The sequence below is a fragment of the Engystomops pustulosus genome, chromosome 11 (assembly GCF_040894005.1).
Source record: "Engystomops pustulosus chromosome 11, aEngPut4.maternal, whole genome shotgun sequence".
Classification (NCBI taxonomy): domain Eukaryota; kingdom Metazoa; phylum Chordata; class Amphibia; order Anura; family Leptodactylidae; genus Engystomops; species Engystomops pustulosus.
This window is the reverse complement of record NC_092421.1, coordinates 69,789,984-69,809,380: the sequence shown is the minus strand read 5'-3', so window position 1 is coordinate 69,809,380 and position 19,397 is coordinate 69,789,984. Positions and strand designations below refer to the sequence as shown.

Sequence of the window (19,397 nt, the reverse complement as noted above, 5' to 3'; positions counted from 1 at the left end):
TTAAAGTGGCACACAGCTGTAAGTAATTAATGGGTAGACGGTAATAATCAGTCGTGCGCCATAAAAATGCCGACAGCAATGAGATGTGCGCCAAAATCTTACATGGACTGCGCCTTAATTTTGCTCTCTGACCATTTTTTTCCTGGTCTATTGTGCGCCAAAAATTGCACCTAAAAATGCAGCCAAAATGCACATAAATGTGACGGATAATGTGGAAAAGTTAGGCCACGCCCAATTGCGCCAAAAAAAGATGGAGGAGTCGGGATAGTCGGAAACATCTGTTCTGGCGCAAACTCATTATAAATGATCCACAACAATTGTGCGCCCAAAAAAACCAAAGATCCCGGCATTTTTTAGGGCAGATACGATAATACATCTGCCCCACTGGGTTAGTCAATGACTATGGGACTCGTCAGACACAGGTAGAAGTGACATGTAGTAACTAAAAGTGGACATCCTCCTCCTTTAGGTATAGAACTGTGTGATGACCCTACCTGTGTGTTTTCAGCTCCTTGCAGAACATTCCCCACACTGTGCCCCTAAGGATACCATAGTGAGTATACAGACCCTTGGATTAGAACACCGTGCTCCTTAATAATATGTACTCACACCAAAACTGACTACACTATGCCCCCACATACAGGGCTGGGGCCAGCAATGGGCACACTTGGGCAAATGCTGGGGCCTAGAGATACTGGGGTGGGCCCACATAAGAAATCTATGGGGGTGAAGGGGGCTGTATCTAATGAATCCATAGGGGGTGAGGGGGGCTGTATCTCATGAATCCATAGGGGGTGAGGGGGGGTTATATAAAATAACCATGATGGGGGGTGTATTTCGGATAATAAACTAGGCAATATTTTAGGGAACAGAAGACTGTTTTAGTTTCTGAATTTTTAATGCCGCCACGTGAGTTCACTACAAAGGGGCCCACTGAGACTCTGTTGCCCAGGGGCCTACTGAAACCAGGAGCTGGACCTGGCCGCTTATGTCCTATATACTCCCTACAAAACAACTATCTACACTGTGCCCCTCCTTGAATGAATTATATACATCCACCTGAATAAAAATATATTCTGAGGCCACCCAATTCTCTATCTATATATATATCCCCCTCAATTCATCATAATATATACAGTCCCACTGACTTTATCAGAATTAGAACAAAGCCCCCCCACACACACACACTTTATTATTAGTTATATACAATGACCTGCCACCAGGATGATTACACTACAATTATATTATAAACATAGTAAATGAAAATATATATCCCCCCCCCCCACCATAGATCAATATAATTATCTTTCTAATGAACTATTATATATCCACTGACTCCAAATATGGATATTATATTCGTTCCTAATCAATAATAATCCTATTCAATAATAATAATAATAATAATATAGTGATATACATTCAGACCTCATAAATTATCATGGTCGGGTCTGAATTTATCATGTGGGCAATAGATATTATTCTTCATCACGGAGGGTCTCCTTTTATTGTGGGGGAAATATGTGAGGATTGGAATTTGTAATCGTGTTCGGCCACCAAGTGGACAAACTGTGAACAGCAGTATTCTAGAGGTTTATTGGTTCACCTCAAAGAGGTTTTCAAATACACACAAGGAAATTGGGGTCTCACCGATCATGAGGACGAGGGTCTTATTTCCCTCTATTCCTTCTTACTTGAACTGTAGGAAGGTTTGGCTGGAGCTACATCTGGTTTGTAGGACCTTCTCCATCCAGAGGACAGGGTATAATGTTCCGAAATGTAAGGACGTGGGCATCGGGATCGCCACCAATCATGAGAATATGGAGGTTGTGTTCTGACTATTTGATGAAACTGCAGGTTGACCTCTTTTCCTGAAGCTCCATTCAGTGCTACGGGGGGTTAGTATAGTGCAGTCTATGGAGGATATTCATAGACTACAAGCAGGCGGTATACGACTGCGACCGGGCCCACCCCTGGTAAGGGCCCGCATCTACCAAGATGTGACATTTAGATACTAATACAGCTCCCCCACACTCGGGAGATCGGGAGGTAAGTAATACGTTTATTTTTTAAATGGCTTCTGTACATGCGGCCTGTGAGAGAACACCAGACCCAGGCAGGGCTCCAGCACAAGGACTTTGCTCCAACACTCCTAGCCCAGCCTGAAGCCATTTACAGGGCTGCGTTCACACCTTCCTGGGGATCTGAGATCCAACCAGCTACCGACATCCAGCGGAGGTTCTGCTGCTGTTATGGCTGTTGCTTGTTCCAATAAAGAACTGTAAGTTATACTTCACCATTGTGCGTCTGAGTGATCCCTGGATTAGGCTGTACACCCTCACGGGCGCCCCCATCCTTCATCACCAAGAATCCCTATCTGCACACCGGGGTTGCCCCAGAGAGAAACCTTCTCTGTCAGCCTCTCCCTTTAATTTCTTGCACACACCACCTGCTGGAGACCTGCCCGGCTGTGAATGAGGCCTCCGCTCCCGATACCAAGCCCCGTGACCATCGCCGTGCACAAGCCCGCAACCGCCAGCCACTCAGCTATTCCGGGCACAGCTATGTAAGATGGATGCCTATGTAGTGTCAGCTTAGATACAGCAGCTTGGCTCTATGTAAGATGGATGAATATATAAAATGAGCTTAGATATAGCAGCCCAGCTCTATGTAATGTGGATGTCTATATAATGGCAGCTTAGATACAGCAGCTCAGCTCTATGTAAGGTGGATGCCTATATAATGGCAGCTTAGATACAGCAGCTCAGCTCTATGTAAGGTGTATAATACTGTATGTATACAGCTGTACACAGGGAGAAGTGATTACCCCCCACTTATGTCAAGTGACGTCTTCTCTGAATGTGGTGAGAATGGAGGAAGAGGAGAAGACTGTAACCCATGTAGCTGCAGGTTTCTCTATAGCCTCTGTTACTTGTCTTCATACTCACCTACTGCTATCGAGCACATATCTGGCAGTGAATGTCAAAAATCTCAGTGAACAGAAGATAAAGGTTTTGCAAAGTTTAAATTATAGAGATGGAAGTGTTCTACAGTGGCTTATGGACCCACAGATGCAACTAGCGAGTTGTCTAGAGATACTCACCGGCTGCAAAATATTAATAACAAACTATTCCACTAGGAACTTACCCCCATGTCTTCACTTTTATCCTCACAGGTTTTGTGTGAGGAATTGTCAGTGGAGAGATTCTTTCCCATCCTGCACATGAAGGTGAGGACATCATGGATTTTATAATCACTTTGTCTATTATTATAAGTGGCAAGAGCAATAGGAAAACATTATTATAGTAGATATATTCCTGTACCTAGGGAGCAGTATTATAGTAGTTATATTCTTGTACATAGGGGCAGTATTATAGTAGTTATATTCCTGTACCTAGGGAGCAGTATTATAGTAGTTATATTCTTGTACATAGGGGGCAGTATTATAATAGTTATATTCTTGTACATAGGGGGCAGTATTATAGTAGTTATATTCTTGTACATAGGGGGCAGTATTATAGTAGTTATATTCTTGTACATAGGGGCAGTATTATAGTAGTTATATTCTTGTACATAGGGGGCAGTATTATAGTAGTTATATTCTTGTACATAGGGGCAGTATTATAGTAGTTATATTCTTGTACATAGGGGGCAGTATTATAGTAGTTATATTCCTGTACATAGGGGGCAGTATTATAGTAGTTATATTCTTGTACATAGGGGCAGTATTATAGTAGTTATATTCTTGTACATAGGGGGCAGTATTATAGTAGTTATATTCCTGTACATAGGGGGCAGTATTATAGTAGTTATATTCTTGTACATAGGGGGCAGTATTATAGTAGTTATATTCTTGTACATAGGGGCAGTATTATAGTAGTTATATTCTTGTACATAGGGGGCAGTATTATAGTAGTTATATTCCTGTACATAGGGGGCAGTATTATAGTAGTTATATTCTTGTACATAGGAGGCAGTATTATAGTAGTTATATTCTTGTACATAGGGAGCAGTATTATAGTAGTTATATTCTTGTACATAGGGGCAGTATTATAGTAGTTATATTCCTGTACCTAGGGAGCAGTATTATAGTAGTTATATTCTTGTACATAGGGGCAGTATTATAGTAGTTATATTCTTGTACATAGGGGGCAGTATTATAGTAGTTATATTCCTGTACATAGGGGGCAGTATTATAGTAGTTATATTCTTGTACATAGGGGCAGTATTATAGTAGTTATATTCTTCTACATAGGGGGCAGTATTATAGTAGTTATATTCCTGTACATAGGGGGCAGTATTATAGTAGTTATATTCTTGTACATAGGAGGCAGTATTATAGTAGTTATATTCTTGTACATAGGAGGCAGTATTATAGTAGTTATATTCTTGTACATAGGGGGCAGTATTATAGTAGTTACATTCCTGTACATAGGGGGCAGTATTATAGTAGTTATATTCTTGTACATAGGGGCAGTATTATAGTAGTTATATTCTTGTACATAGGGGGCAGTATTATAGTAGTTATATTCTTGTACATAGGAGGCAGTATTATAGTAGTTATATTCTTGTACATAGGGGGCAGTATTATAGTAGTTATATTCCTGTACATAGGGGGCAGTATTATAGTAGTTATATTCTTGTACATAGGGGGCAGTATTATAGCAGTCATATTCTTGTACATAGGAGGCAGTATTATAGTAGTTATATTCTTGTACATAGGGGCAGTATTATAGTAGTTATATTCTTGTACATAGGGGGCAGTATTATAGTAGTTATATTCCTGTAAATAGGGGGCAGTATTATAGTAGTTATATTCTTGTACATAGGAGGCAGTATTATAGTAGTTATATTCTTGTACATAGGAGGCAGTATTATAGTAGTTATATTCTTGTACATAGGGAGCAGTATTATAGTAGTTATATTCCTGTACATAGGGGGCAGTATTATAGTAGTTATATTCTTGTACATAGGGGCAGTATTATAGTAGTTCTATTCTTGTACATAGGGGGCAGTATTATAGTAGTTATATTCTTGTACATAGGGGCAGTATTATAGTAGTTATATTCTTGTACATAGGGGGCAGTATTATAGTAGTTATATTCCTGTACCTAGGGAGCAGTATTATAGTAGTTATATTCTTGTACATAGGGGCAGTATTATAGTAGTTATATTCCTGTACCTAGGGAGCAGTATTATAGTAGTTATATTCTTGTACATAGGGGGCAGTATTATAATAGTTATATTCTTGTACATAGGGGGCAGTATTATAGTAGTTATATTCTTGTACATAGGGGGCAGTATTATAGTAGTTATATTCTTGTACATAGGGGCAGTATTATAGTAGTTATATTCTTGTACATAGGGGGCAGTATTATAGTAGTTATATTCCTGTACATAGGGGGCAGTATTATAGTAGTTATATTCTTGTACATAGGAGGCAGTATTATAGTAGTTATATTCTTGTACATAGGAGGCAGTATTATAGTAGTTATATTCTTGTACATAGGGGGCAGTATTATAGTAGTTACATTCCTGTACATAGGGGGCAGTATTATAGTAGTTATATTCTTGTACATAGGGGCAGTATTATAGTAGTTATATTCTTGTACATAGGGGGCAGTATTATAGTAGTTATATTCTTGTACATAGGAGGCAGTATTATAGTAGTTATATTCTTGTACATAGGGGGCAGTATTATAGTAGTTATATTCCTGTACATAGGGGGCAGTATTATAGTAGATATATTCTTGTACATAGGGGGCAGTATTATAGCAGTCATATTCTTGTACATAGGAGGCAGTATTATAGTAGTTATATTCTTGTACATAGGGGCAGTATTATAGTAGTTATATTCTTGTACATAGGGGGCAGTATTATAGTAGTTATATTCCTGTACATAGGGGGCAGTATTATAGTAGTTATATTCTTGTACATAGGAGGCAGTATTATAGTAGTTATATTCTTGTACATAGGAGGCAGTATTATAGTAGTTATATTCTTGTACATAGGGAGCAGTATTATAGTAGTTATATTCCTGTACATAGGGGGCAGTATTATAGTAGTTATATTCTTGTACATAGGGGCAGTATTATAGTAGTTCTATTCTTGTACATAGGGGGCAGTATTATAGTAGTTATATTCTTGTACATAGGGGCAGTATTATAGTAGTTATATTCTTGTACATAGGGGGCAGTATTATAGTAGTTATATTCCTGTACATAGGGGGCAGTATTATAGCAGTCATATTCTTGTACATAGGAGGCAGTATTATAGTAGTTATATTCCTGTACATAGGGGGCAGTATTATAGTAGTTATATTCCTGTACATAGGGGACAGTATTATAGTAGTTATATTCCTGTACATAGGGGGTAGTATTATAGTAGTTATATTCCTGTACATAGGAGACAGTATTATAGTAGTTATATTCTTGTACATAGGGGCAGTATTATAGTAGTTATATTCCTGTACATAGGGGACCGTATTATAGTAGTTATATTCCTGTACATAGGGGGCAGTATTATAGTAGTTATATTCCTGTACATAGGAGGCAGTATTATAGTAGTTATATTCTTGTACATAGGGGCAGTATTATTGTAGTTATATTCTTGTACATAGGGACAGTATTATAGTAGTTATATTCTTGTACATAGGGGGCAGTATTATAGTAGTTATATTCTTGTACATAGTGGGCAGTATTATAGTAGTTATATTCTTGTACATAGTGGGCAGTATTATAGTAGTTATATTCCTGTATATAGGGAGCAGTATTATAGTAGTTATATTCCTGTACATAGGGGACAGTATTATAGTAGTTATATTCCTGTACATAAGGGGCAGTATCATAGTAGTTATATTCCTGTACATAGGGGACAGTATTATAATAGTTATATTCCTGTACATAGGGGGCAGTATTAAAGTAGTTATATTCCTGTACATAGGAGGCAGTATTATAGTAGTTATATTCTTGTACATAGGGGCAGTATTATTGTAGTTATATTCTTGTACATAGGGGCAGTATTATAGTAGTTATATTCCTGTACATAGGGGGCAGTATTATAGTAGTTATATTCTTGTACATATAGAGCAGTATTATAGCAGTTATATTTCTGTACATAGGGGGCAGTATTATAGTAGTTATATTCCTGTACATAGGGGGCAGTATTATAGCAGTGATATTCCTGTACATAGGAGGCAGTATTAAAGTAGTTATATTCTTGTACATAGGGGGCAGTATTATAGCAGTCATATTCTTGTACATAGGAGGCAGTATTATAGTAGTTATAATCTTGTACATAGGGGGCAGTATTATAGCAGTTATATACTTGTACATAGGGGTCGGTATTATAGTAGTTATATTCCTGTACATAGGGGGCAGTATTATAGTAGTTATATTCTTGTACATAGGGGCAGTATTATAGTAGTTATATTCTTGTACATAGGGGGCAGTATTATAGTAGTTATATTCTTGTACATAGGGGGCAGTATTATAGTAGTTATATTCTTGTACATAGGGGGCAGTATTATAGTAGTTATATTCTTGTACATAGGGGGCAGTATTATAGCAGTTATATACTTGTACATAGGGGGCAGTATTATAGTAGTTATATTCTTGTACATAGGGGGCAGTATTATAGTAGTTATATTCTTGTACATAGGGGGCAGTATTATAGTAGTTATATTCTTGTACATAGGGGGCAGTATTATAGTAGTTATATTCCTGTACATAGGGGGCAGTATTATAGTAGTTATATTCTTGTACATAGGGGGCAGTATTATAGTAGTTATATTCTTGTACATAGGGGGCAGTATTATAGTAGTTATATTCCTGTACATAGGGGGCAGTATTATAGTAGTTATATTCTTGTACATAGGGGGCAGTATTATAGTAGTTATATTCTTGTACATAGGGGGCAGTATTATAGTAGTTATATTCCTGTACATAGGGGGTAGTATTATAGTAGTTATATTCTTGTACATAGGGGCAGTATTATAGTAGTTATATTCCTGTACATAGGGGGCAGTATTATAGTAATTATATTCTTGTACATAGGGGGCAGTATTATAGCAGTCATATTCTTGTACATAGGAGGCAGTATTATAGTAGTTATATTCCTGTACATAGGGGGCAGTATTATAGTAGTTATATTCCTGTACATAGGGGACAGTATTATAGTAGTTATATTCCTGTACATAGGGGGCAGTATTATAGTAGTTATATTCCTGTACATAGGAGGCAGTATTATAGTAGTTATATTCTTGTACATAGGGGCAGTATTATAGTAGTTATATTTCTGTACATAGGGGACAGTATTATAGTAGTTATATTCCTGTACATAGGGGGCAGTATTATAGTAGTTATATTCCTGTACATAGGGGGCAGTATTATAGTAGTTATATTCTTGTACATAGGGGGCAGTATTATAGTAGTTATATTCTTGTACATAGGGGGCAGTATTATAGTAGTTATATTCCTGTACATAGGGGGTAGTATTATAGTAGTTATATTCTTGTACATAGGGGCAGTATTATAGTAGTTATATTCCTGTACATAGGGGGTAGTATTATAGTAGTTATATTCTTGTACATAGGGGGCAGTATTATAGTAGTTATATTCCTGTACATAGGGGGTAGTATTATAGTAGTTATATACTTGTACATAGGGGGCAGTATTATAGTAGTTATATTCTTGTACATAGGGGGCAGTATTATAGTAATTATATTCTTGTACATAGGGGGCAGTATTATAGTAGTTATATTCTTGTACATAGGGGGCAGTATTATAGTAGTTATATTCTTGTACATAGGGGGCAGTATTATAGTAGTTATATTCCTGTACATAGGGGGTAGTATTATAGTAGTTATATTCTTGTACATAGGGGCAGTATTATAGTAGTTATATTCCTGTACATAGGGGGCAGTATTATAGTAATTATTTTAGTTACTATTATATTTACATGTATAATAACTAATATTACATACATGACTCTTATGATTCTCTCCTCAGGCTTCTCAGTTGCTTGTGACTTTTGATGAACATGTATTGGTCAACAACTTTAAGTTCGGAGTTATATACCAGAAAGCGGGGCAGGTAAAGTCCATGAGCTTAGCAATGGGATAGCAGATCTGATGTTACATTATATAATAATTTCAGGTTTCAACAGTGGGAGATAGAAAACTAATAACTGAAAAACTTTAGTGGAACCTGTCAGCAGGTGTGACCATACAGACTGTAGACAGTGGTAGTTCTTGTCCCTGGAGAGATGTGTAATCAGACCTCTGTGTATGTTGTTATTAGCAGCAGGACTGTGAAGTATGATTTTATATTCCTGGACTGTATTTTCTCCAAGTGCACTGGAGGTTTATTCAGTGCTACGTTGCTCTTTGTTCTCTGCCTTTTACTGCTCCACTGCCTTTTCCCGTTTTCTAAAGTAAAATAGGTAGCATGGTTATTAACTTTAGCCCTAAGAGAAATGGGCAAAATAATTCAGAGAGCACAGAGCACAACAGTGTGAGGACACGTCGCCAGTGCACTTAGAGAAGCTACAATCCTGGAATGTAAATCCATATATCACAGTCCTGCTGCTACTAACAACATACACAAAGGTCTGATTATACATCTCTCTGGGGACTATAAATAACACTGGCTGAACAGAGCACAGAGCACAGCAGTGTGACACATACCAAGTGCACTTGGAAAAGCTACAATCCTAGACTATAAATCCAAATATCAAGATCCTGCTGCTACTAGCATTATACACAAAGTTATTACACTTCTTTCCAGGGACAATAGCTAACACTGACAGAACAGAGCACAAAGCTCAGCAGTGTGAGGAAATGTCTCCAGTACATTTGGGGAAGCTACATTCCTGGAATATAAATCCATATCTCACAGTCCTGCTGCTACTAACTACATACACAGCAGAATGATTATACATCTCTCCAGGGACAATACTGAACACTGGCTGCAGAGAGCACAGAGCACAGCAGTGTGAGGAAACGGCTGCAGTCTACATGGTCACACCTGCTGACAGGTTTCCCTTAAATACTCCTCCTTTAAGGGTTCTGCAGACATTAGAGGGGAGGATAACCAGTGTATTTGGGATTAAAATTCTCCTTTCTAGGTGACGGAGTCTGAGATGTTCAGTAACACGGAGGAAAGTTTGGGATTTACGGAATTTCTTGAATTCTTGGGAGAAAAGATCAACCTGCAGAATTTTAAAGGGTGAGACTGCGGCTGAGGGTGCGTGTTGTGCTCCTCCTCATTGTTAATGGACTTGGCTTGTGGGACCTCAATAATGCAGCGCCATAAATAATGTAGCGGGCGGCCGAGCGAGTAATCATTGATCCCGCTCTCACTTATTATACGGAGTCGGGCGGGGGAGGGGGCAGGAGCTGATTATTTGTTTTTGACACTTTAGATTCCGTGGGGGTCTGGACGTATCGCAAGGTCAGACCGGAACAGAGTCGGTGTATACCACGTTCCGGGGTCACGAGATCATGTTCCACGTTTCCACAAAGCTGCCCTACACATCGGGGGACACACAGCAGGTCTGAGTACATGAACCTGATCCATGCATAATGTGTGTCCAGGAATCTCTCTCATATCTCCAATTTACTCATATCTTTTATTTATTACTTCATAGCTCCAATGCCGAGAAGATAACATGTGATATTATTACACTGCAGACATCCCAATCCCTCCTGACCCTGTACCATGTATCATCCATAACATGTGATATTATTACACTGCAGACATCCCGGCCCCTCCTGACCCTGTACCATGTATCATTCATAACATGTGATATTATTACACTGCAGACATCCCAGCCCCTCCTGACCCTGTACCATGTATCATCCATAACATGTGATATTATTACACTGCAGACATCCCGACTCCTCCTGACCCTGTGCCATGTATCATCCATAACATGTGATATTATTACACTGCAGACATCCCAATCCCTCCTGACCCTGTACCATGTATCATCCATAACATGTGATATTATTACACTGCAGACATCCCGGCCCCTCCTGACCCTGTACCATGTATCATCCATAACATGTGATATTATTACACTGCAGACATCCCAGCCCCTCCTGTCCCTGTACCATGTATCATTCATAACATGTGATATTATTACACTATAGACATCCCAGCCCCTCCTGACCCTGTACCATGTATCATCCATAACATGTGATATTATTACACTACAGACATCCCGGCCCCTCCTGACCCTGTACCATTTATCATCCATAACATGTGATATTATTACACTGCAGACATCCCGGCCCCTCCTGACCCTGTACCATGTATCATCCATAACATGTGATATTATTACACTGCAGACATCCCAGCTCCTCCTGACCCTGTACCATGTATCATCCATAACATGTGATATTATTACACTGCAGACATCCCAGCCCCTCCTGACCCTGTACCATGTATCATCCATAACATGTGATATTATTACACTGCAGACATCCCGGGCCTCTCCTGACCCTGTACCATGTATCATCCATAACATGTGATATTATTACACTGCAGACATCCCAGCCCCTCCTCACCCTGTACCATGTATCATCCATAACATGTGATATTATTACACTGCAGACATCCTGGCTCCTCCTTACCCTGTACCATGTATCACCCATAACGTGATATTATTACACTGCAGACATCCCAGCTTGTCCTGACCCTGTACCATGTATCATCCATAAAATGTGATACTATTACACTGCAGACATCCCAGCTCCTCCTGACCCTGTACCATGTATCATCCATAAAATGTGATACTTTTACACTGCAGACATCCCAGCTCCTCCTGACCCTGTACCATGTATCATCCATAACATGTGATATTATTACACTGCAGACATCCCAGCCCCTCCTGACCCTGTACCATGTATCATCCATAACATGTGATATTATTACACTACAGACATCCCGGCCCCTCCTGACCCTGTACCATGTATCATCCATAACATGTGATATTATTACACTGCAGACATCCCGGCCCCTCCTGACCCTGTACCATGTATCATCCATAACATGTGATATTATTACACTGCAGACATCCCAGCTCCTCCTGACCCTGTACCATGTATCATCCATAACATGTGATATTATTACACTGCAGACATCCCATCCCCTCCTGACCCTGTACCATGTATCATCCATAACATGTGATATTATTACACTGCAGACATCCCGGGCCTCTCCTGACCCTGTACCATGTATCATCCATAACATGTGATATTATTACACTGCAGACATCCCAGCCCCTCCTCACCCTGTACCATGTATCATCCATAACATGTGATATTATTACACTGCAGACATCCTGGCTCCTCCTTACCCTGTACCATGTATCACCCATAACGTGATATTATTACACTGCAGACATCCCAGCTTGTCCTGACCCTGTACCATGTATCATCCATAAAATGTGATACTATTACACTGCAGACATCCTGCCCCTCCTGACCCTGTACCATGTATCATCCATAAAATGTGATACTTTTACACTGCAGACATCCCAGCTCCTCCTGACCCTGTACCATGTATCATCCATAACATGTGATATTATTACACTGCAGACATCCTGGCCCCTCCTGACCCTGTAACATGTATTATCCATAACATGTGATATTATTACACTGCAGACATCCTGGCTCCTCCTGACCCTGTACCATGTATCATCCATAAAATGTGATACTATTACACTGCAGACATCCTGCCCCTCCTGACCCTGTACCATGTATCATCCATAAAATGTGATACTATTACACTGCAGACATCCCAGCACCTCCTGACCCTGTACCATGTATCATCCATAACATGTGATATTATTACACTGCAGACATCCTGGCCCCTCCTCACCCTGTACCATGTATCATCCATAACATGTGATATTATTACACTGCAGACACCCTGGCTCCTCCTGACCCTGTACCATGTATCATCCATAAAATGTGATACTATTACACTGCAGACATCCTGCCCCTCCTGACCCTGTACCATGTATCATCCATAACATGTGATATTATTACACTGCAGACATCCCCGCTCCTCCTGACCCTGTACCATGTATCATCCATAACATGTGATATTATTACACTGCAGACATCCCCGCTCCTCCTGACCCTGTACCATGTATCATCCATAACATGTGATATTATTACACTGCAGACATCCCGACCCCTCCTGATCCTGTACCATGTATCATCCATAGCATGTGATATTATTACACAGCAGACATCCCAGCACCTCCTGACCCTGTACCATGTATCATCCATAACATGTGATATTATTACACTGCAGACATCCTGGCCCCTCCTCACCCTGTACCATGTATCATCCATAACATGTGATATTATTACACTGCAGACATCCTGGCTCCTCCTGACCCTGTACCATGTATCATCCATAAAATGTGATACTATTACACTGCAGACATCCTGCCCCTCCTGACCCTGTACCATGTATCATCCATAACATGTGATATTATTACACTGCAGACATCCCGGCCCCTCCTGACCCTGTACCATGTATCATCCATAACATGTGATATTATTACACTGCAGACATCCCCGCTCCTCCTGACCCTGTACCATGTATCATCCATAACATGTGATATTATTACACTGCAGACATCCCAGCCCCTCCTGTCCCTGTACCATGTATCATCCATAACATGTGATATTATTACACTACAGACATCCCAGCCCCTCCTGACCCTGTACCATGTATCATCCATAACATGTGATATTATTACACTACAGACATCCCGGCCCCTCCTGACCCTGTACCATGTATCATCCATAACATGTGATATTATTACACTGCAGACATCCCGGCCCCTCCTGACCCTGTACCATGTATCATCCATAACATGTGATATTATTACACTGCAGACATCCCAGCTCCTCCTGACCCTGTACCATGTATCATCCATAACATGTGATATTATTACACTGCAGACATCCCAGCCCCTCCTGACCCTGTACCATGTATCATCCATAACATGTGATATTATTACACTGCAGACATCCCAGCCCCTCCTGACCCTGTACCATGTATCATCCATAACATGTGATATTATTACACTGCAGACATCCTGGCTCCTCCTTACCCTGTACCATGTATCACCCATAACGTGATATTATTACACTGCAGACATCCCAGCTTGTCCTGACCCTGTACCATGTATCATCCATAAAATATGATACTATTACACTGCAGACATCCTGCCCCTCCTGACCCTGTACCATGTATTATCCATAAAATGTGATACTTTTACACTGCAGACATCCTGGCCCCTCCTCACCCTGTACCATGTATCATCCATAACATGTGATATTATTACACTGCAGACATCCCGGCTCCTCCTGACCCTGTACCATGTATCATCCATAAAATGTGATACTATTACACTGCAGACATCCCAGCACCTCCTGACCCTGTACCATGTATCATCCATAAAATGTGATACTATTACACTGCAGACATCCCAGCACCTCCTGACCCTGTACCATGTATCATCCATAACATGTGATATTATTACACTGCAGACATCCTGGCCCCTCCTCACCCTGTACCATGTATCATCCATAACATGTGATATTATTACACTGCGGACATCCTGGCTCCTCCTGACCCTGTACCATGTATCATCCATAAAATGTGATACTATTACACTGCGGACATCCTGCCCCTCCTGACCCTGTACCATGTATCATCCATAACATGTGATATTATTACACTGCAGACATCCCGGCCCCTCCTGACCCTGTACCATGTATCATCCATAACATGTGATATTATTACACTGCAGACATCCCCGCTCCTCCTGACCCTGTACCATGTATCATCCATAACATGTGATATTATTACACTGCAGACATCCCAGCCCCTCCTGACCCTGTACTATGTATCATCCATAACATGTGATATTATTACACTGCAGACATCCCGACCCCTCCTGATCCTGTACCATGTATCATCCATAACATGTGATATTATTACACTGCAGACATCCTGGCCCCTCCTCACCCTGTACCATGTATCATCCATAACATGTGATATTATTACACTGCAGACATCCTGGCTCCTCCTGACCCTGTACCATGTATCATCCATAAAATGTGATACTATTACACTGCAGACATCCTGCCCCTCCTGACCCTGTACCATGTATCATCCATAACATGTGATATTATTACACTGCAGACATCCCGGCCCCTCCTGACCCTGTACCATGAATCATCCATAACATGTGATATTATTACACTTCAGACATCCCCGCTCCTCCTGACCCTGTACCATGAATCATCCATAACATGTGATATTATTACACTGCAGACATCCCCGCTCCTCCTGACCCTGTACCATGTATCATCCATAACATGTGATATTATTACACTGCAGACATCCCGGCCCCTCCTGACCCTGTACCATGTATCATCCATAACATGTGATATTATTACACTGCAGACATCCCAGCTCCTCCTGACCCTGTACCATGTATCATCCATAACATGTGATATTATTACACTGCAGACATCCCAGCCCCTCCTGACCCTGTACCATGTATCATCCATAACATGTGATATTATTACACTGCAGACATCCCGGGCCTCTCCTGACCCTGTACCATGTATCATCCATAACATGTGATATTATTACACTGCAGACATCCCAGCCCCTCCTCACCCTGTACCATGTATCATCCATAACATGTGATATTATTACACTGCAGACATCCTGGCTCCTCCTTACCCTGTACCATGTATCACCCATAACGTGATATTATTACACTGCAGACATCCCAGCTTGTCCTGACCCTGTACCATGTATCATCCATAAAATGTGATACTATTACACTGCAGACATCCTGCCCCTCCTGACCCTGTACCATGTATCATCCATAAAATGTGATACTTTTACACTGCAGACATCCCAGCTCCTCCTGACCCTGTACCATGTATCATCCATAACATGTGATATTATTACACTGCAGACATCCTGGCCCCTCCTGACCCTGTAACATGTATTATCCATAACATGTGATATTATTACACTGCAGACATCCTGGCTCCTCCTGACCCTGTACCATGTATCATCCATAAAATGTGATACTATTACACTGCAGACATCCTGCCCCTCCTGACCCTGTACCATGTATCATCCATAAAATGTGATACTATTACACTGCAGACATCCCAGCACCTCCTGACCCTGTACCATGTATCATCCATAACATGTGATATTATTACACTGCAGACATCCTGGCCCCTCCTCACCCTGTACCATGTATCATCCATAACATGTGATATTATTACACTGCAGACACCCTGGCTCCTCCTGACCCTGTACCATGTATCATCCATAAAATGTGATACTATTACACTGCAGACATCCTGCCCCTCCTGACCCTGTACCATGTATCATCCATAACATGTGATATTATTACACTGCAGACATCCCCGCTCCTCCTGACCCTGTACCATGTATCATCCATAACATGTGATATTATTACACTGCAGACATCCCCGCTCCTCCTGACCCTGTACCATGTATCATCCATAACATGTGATATTATTACACTGCAGACATCCCGACCCCTCCTGATCCTGTACCATGTATCATCCATAGCATGTGATATTATTACACAGCAGACATCCCAGCACCTCCTGACCCTGTACCATGTATCATCCATAACATGTGATATTATTACACTGCAGACATCCTGGCCCCTCCTCACCCTGTACCATGTATCATCCATAACATGTGATATTATTACACTGCAGACATCCTGGCTCCTCCTGACCCTGTACCATGTATCATCCATAAAATGTGATACTATTACACTGCAGACATCCTGCCCCTCCTGACCCTGTACCATGTATCATCCATAACATGTGATATTATTACACTGCAGACATCCCGGCCCCTCCTGACCCTGTACCATGTATCATCCATAACATGTGATATTATTACACTGCAGACATCCCCGCTCCTCCTGACCCTGTACCATGTATCATCCATAACATGTGATATTATTACACTGCAGACATCCCAGCCCCTCCTGACCCTGTACTATGTATCATCCATAACATGTGATATTATTACACTGCAGACATCCCGACCCCTCCTGATCCTGTACCATGTATCATCCATAACATGTGATATTATTACACTGCAGACATCCTGGCCCCTCCTCACCCTGTACCATGTATCATCCATAACATGTGATATTATTACACTGCAGACATCCTGGCTCCTCCTGACCCTGTACCATGTATCATCCATAAAATGTGATACTATTACACTGCAGACATCCTGCCCCTCCTGACCCTGTACCATGTATCATCCATAACATGTGATATTATTACACTGCAGACATCCCGGCCCCTCCTGACCCTGTACCATGAATCATCCATAACATGTGATATTATTACACTTCAGACATCCCCGCTCCTCCTGACCCTGTACCATGAATCATCCATAACATGTGATATTATTACACTGCAGACATCCCCGCTCCTCCTGACCCTGTACCATGTATCATCCATAACATGTGATATTATTACACTGCAGACATCCCAGCTCCTCCTGACCCTGTACCATGTATCACCCATAACATGTGATATTATTACACTGCAGACATCCCGGCCCCTCCTGACCCTGTACCATGTATCATCCATAACATGTGATATTATTACACTGCAGACATCCCCGCTCCTCCTGACCCTGTACCATGTATCATCCATAACATGTGATATTATTACACTGCAGACATCCCGGCCCCTCCTGACCCTGTACCATGTATCATCCATAACATGTGATATTATTACACTGCAGACATCCCTGCCCCTCCTGACCCTGTACCATGTATCATCCAGAACATGTGATATTATTACACTGCAGACATCCCGGCCCCTCCTGACCCTGTGCCATGTACCATCCATAACATGTGATATTATTACACTGCAGACATCCCGCCCCTCCAGTGCCCGGTCCTGTTGGTGACCGTTGTCTTGTCCATTTACAGCTCCAGAGGAAACGACACATTGGGAATGACATTGTGTCCTTGGTCTATCAGGATGATGGCGCTATCTTCTCCCCCGATATCATTACTTCCCATTTCCTACACTGCTATATCGTGGTCCAGTCCAGCCCAAGCCGCAGTGGTGACGCCGTATATAAGGTAGGACTTCATTGCACTTTATCAAGTCTCTCAGTTGTTGTGAAGGTTCTGTCCTTCAGTCCTAGGATTATGGAATCAATAAAGCGGAAATCCCATAGAGTCTCCTGCACATAGAAGGGGAAACTTCATCAATGTTATAGTTCAAATCTAAAGACAATCAGATTGAAATTTGTGGTGTTGTTCCTTCAGGGGTGGAGCATCACTTGTTCAAATCCCTATTTTCGTGTCCCGCCCCCTCGGATCCTTTAGTAGTGGTGGGACAGTTTTTCCCCTACTGTCCCTTTAAAACTGACCCTGTCCTTAAGGATAAACTATTACTTATTATTGAGGTTAACAAATGTATCCAGCTTTATCGCCTATTAATGAGCCAGCATATTGTAAATTATACATCAAAAGTTATAATAGATTCAGGCCAGATGGAAAATGGTATAAACTAATGGATAATGCATCACATAACAATTATATATTTATAACTTAATAAGACCATAGTATAGAGGAATTACGTATGTAAGGACACAGTGCTGAAGCGAGACCAACAGTGTTAACTATTGTTCCTGGAGACATTTGTAATCATACCTCACACTGCTGTGCTCTGTACCCTCTGCAGCCAGTGTTAGTTATTGTCCCTGGAGAGACATTCTGTATGTTGTTAGTAGCAGCAGGACTGTAATATATGGATCTATATTCCTGAATTTTAGGTTCTCTAAGTGAACTGGCAGCAGAGAGCTAAGAGCACAGCAGTGTGAGAATATTTCCACAGTCCAGATACAATCCATATATCACAGTCCTGCTGCTACTATCAACACACATAACTCTCCAGGCACAATACCTAACACTGGCTGCAGAGAGCTAAGAGCACAGCAGTGTGAGAATATTCCCACTGTGCAATAAGTCCAGATACAATCCATATTTCACAGTCCTGCTGCTACTCACAACATACACAACGGTCTGATTACACATCTCTCCAGGGACAATACCTAACACTGGCTGCAGAGAGCTAAGAGCACAGAAGTGTGAGAATATTCCCACAGTCCGGATACAATCCATATATCACAGTCCTGCTGCTACTATCAACATACACATCTTTCCAGGGACAATACATAACACTGGCTGCAGAGAGCTAAGAGCACAGCAGTGTGAGGATATTCCCACAGTGCATTAAGTCCAGATATAATCCATATATCACA

At 41.1% G+C, this 19,397-nt stretch overlaps 1 protein-coding gene and 1 long non-coding RNA gene across 6 annotated transcripts in view; both read left to right on the top strand.

Moving 5' to 3' along the window:
* The window catches only part of LOC140106014 (uncharacterized), a 340,407-nt gene that overhangs the window by 79,403 nt on the left and 241,607 nt on the right, over positions 1 to 19,397 (top strand). The window lies entirely within an intron of this gene.
* Positions 1 to 19,397, top strand: part of LOC140105779 (rap1 GTPase-activating protein 1-like) — an 82,979-nt gene that overhangs the window by 43,877 nt on the left and 19,705 nt on the right. For all 5 annotated transcript variants that reach the window (XM_072129865.1, XM_072129867.1, XM_072129866.1 and 2 more), the window contains exons 11-15: positions 3,173 to 3,226; positions 9,006 to 9,089; positions 10,123 to 10,223; positions 10,420 to 10,549; positions 18,055 to 18,210. In XM_072129865.1, coding sequence (XP_071985966.1) covers positions 3,173 to 3,226; positions 9,006 to 9,089; positions 10,123 to 10,223; positions 10,420 to 10,549; positions 18,055 to 18,210 — 525 coding nt within the window. The remainder of the gene's footprint in view (positions 1 to 3,172; positions 3,227 to 9,005; positions 9,090 to 10,122; positions 10,224 to 10,419; positions 10,550 to 18,054; positions 18,211 to 19,397) is intronic.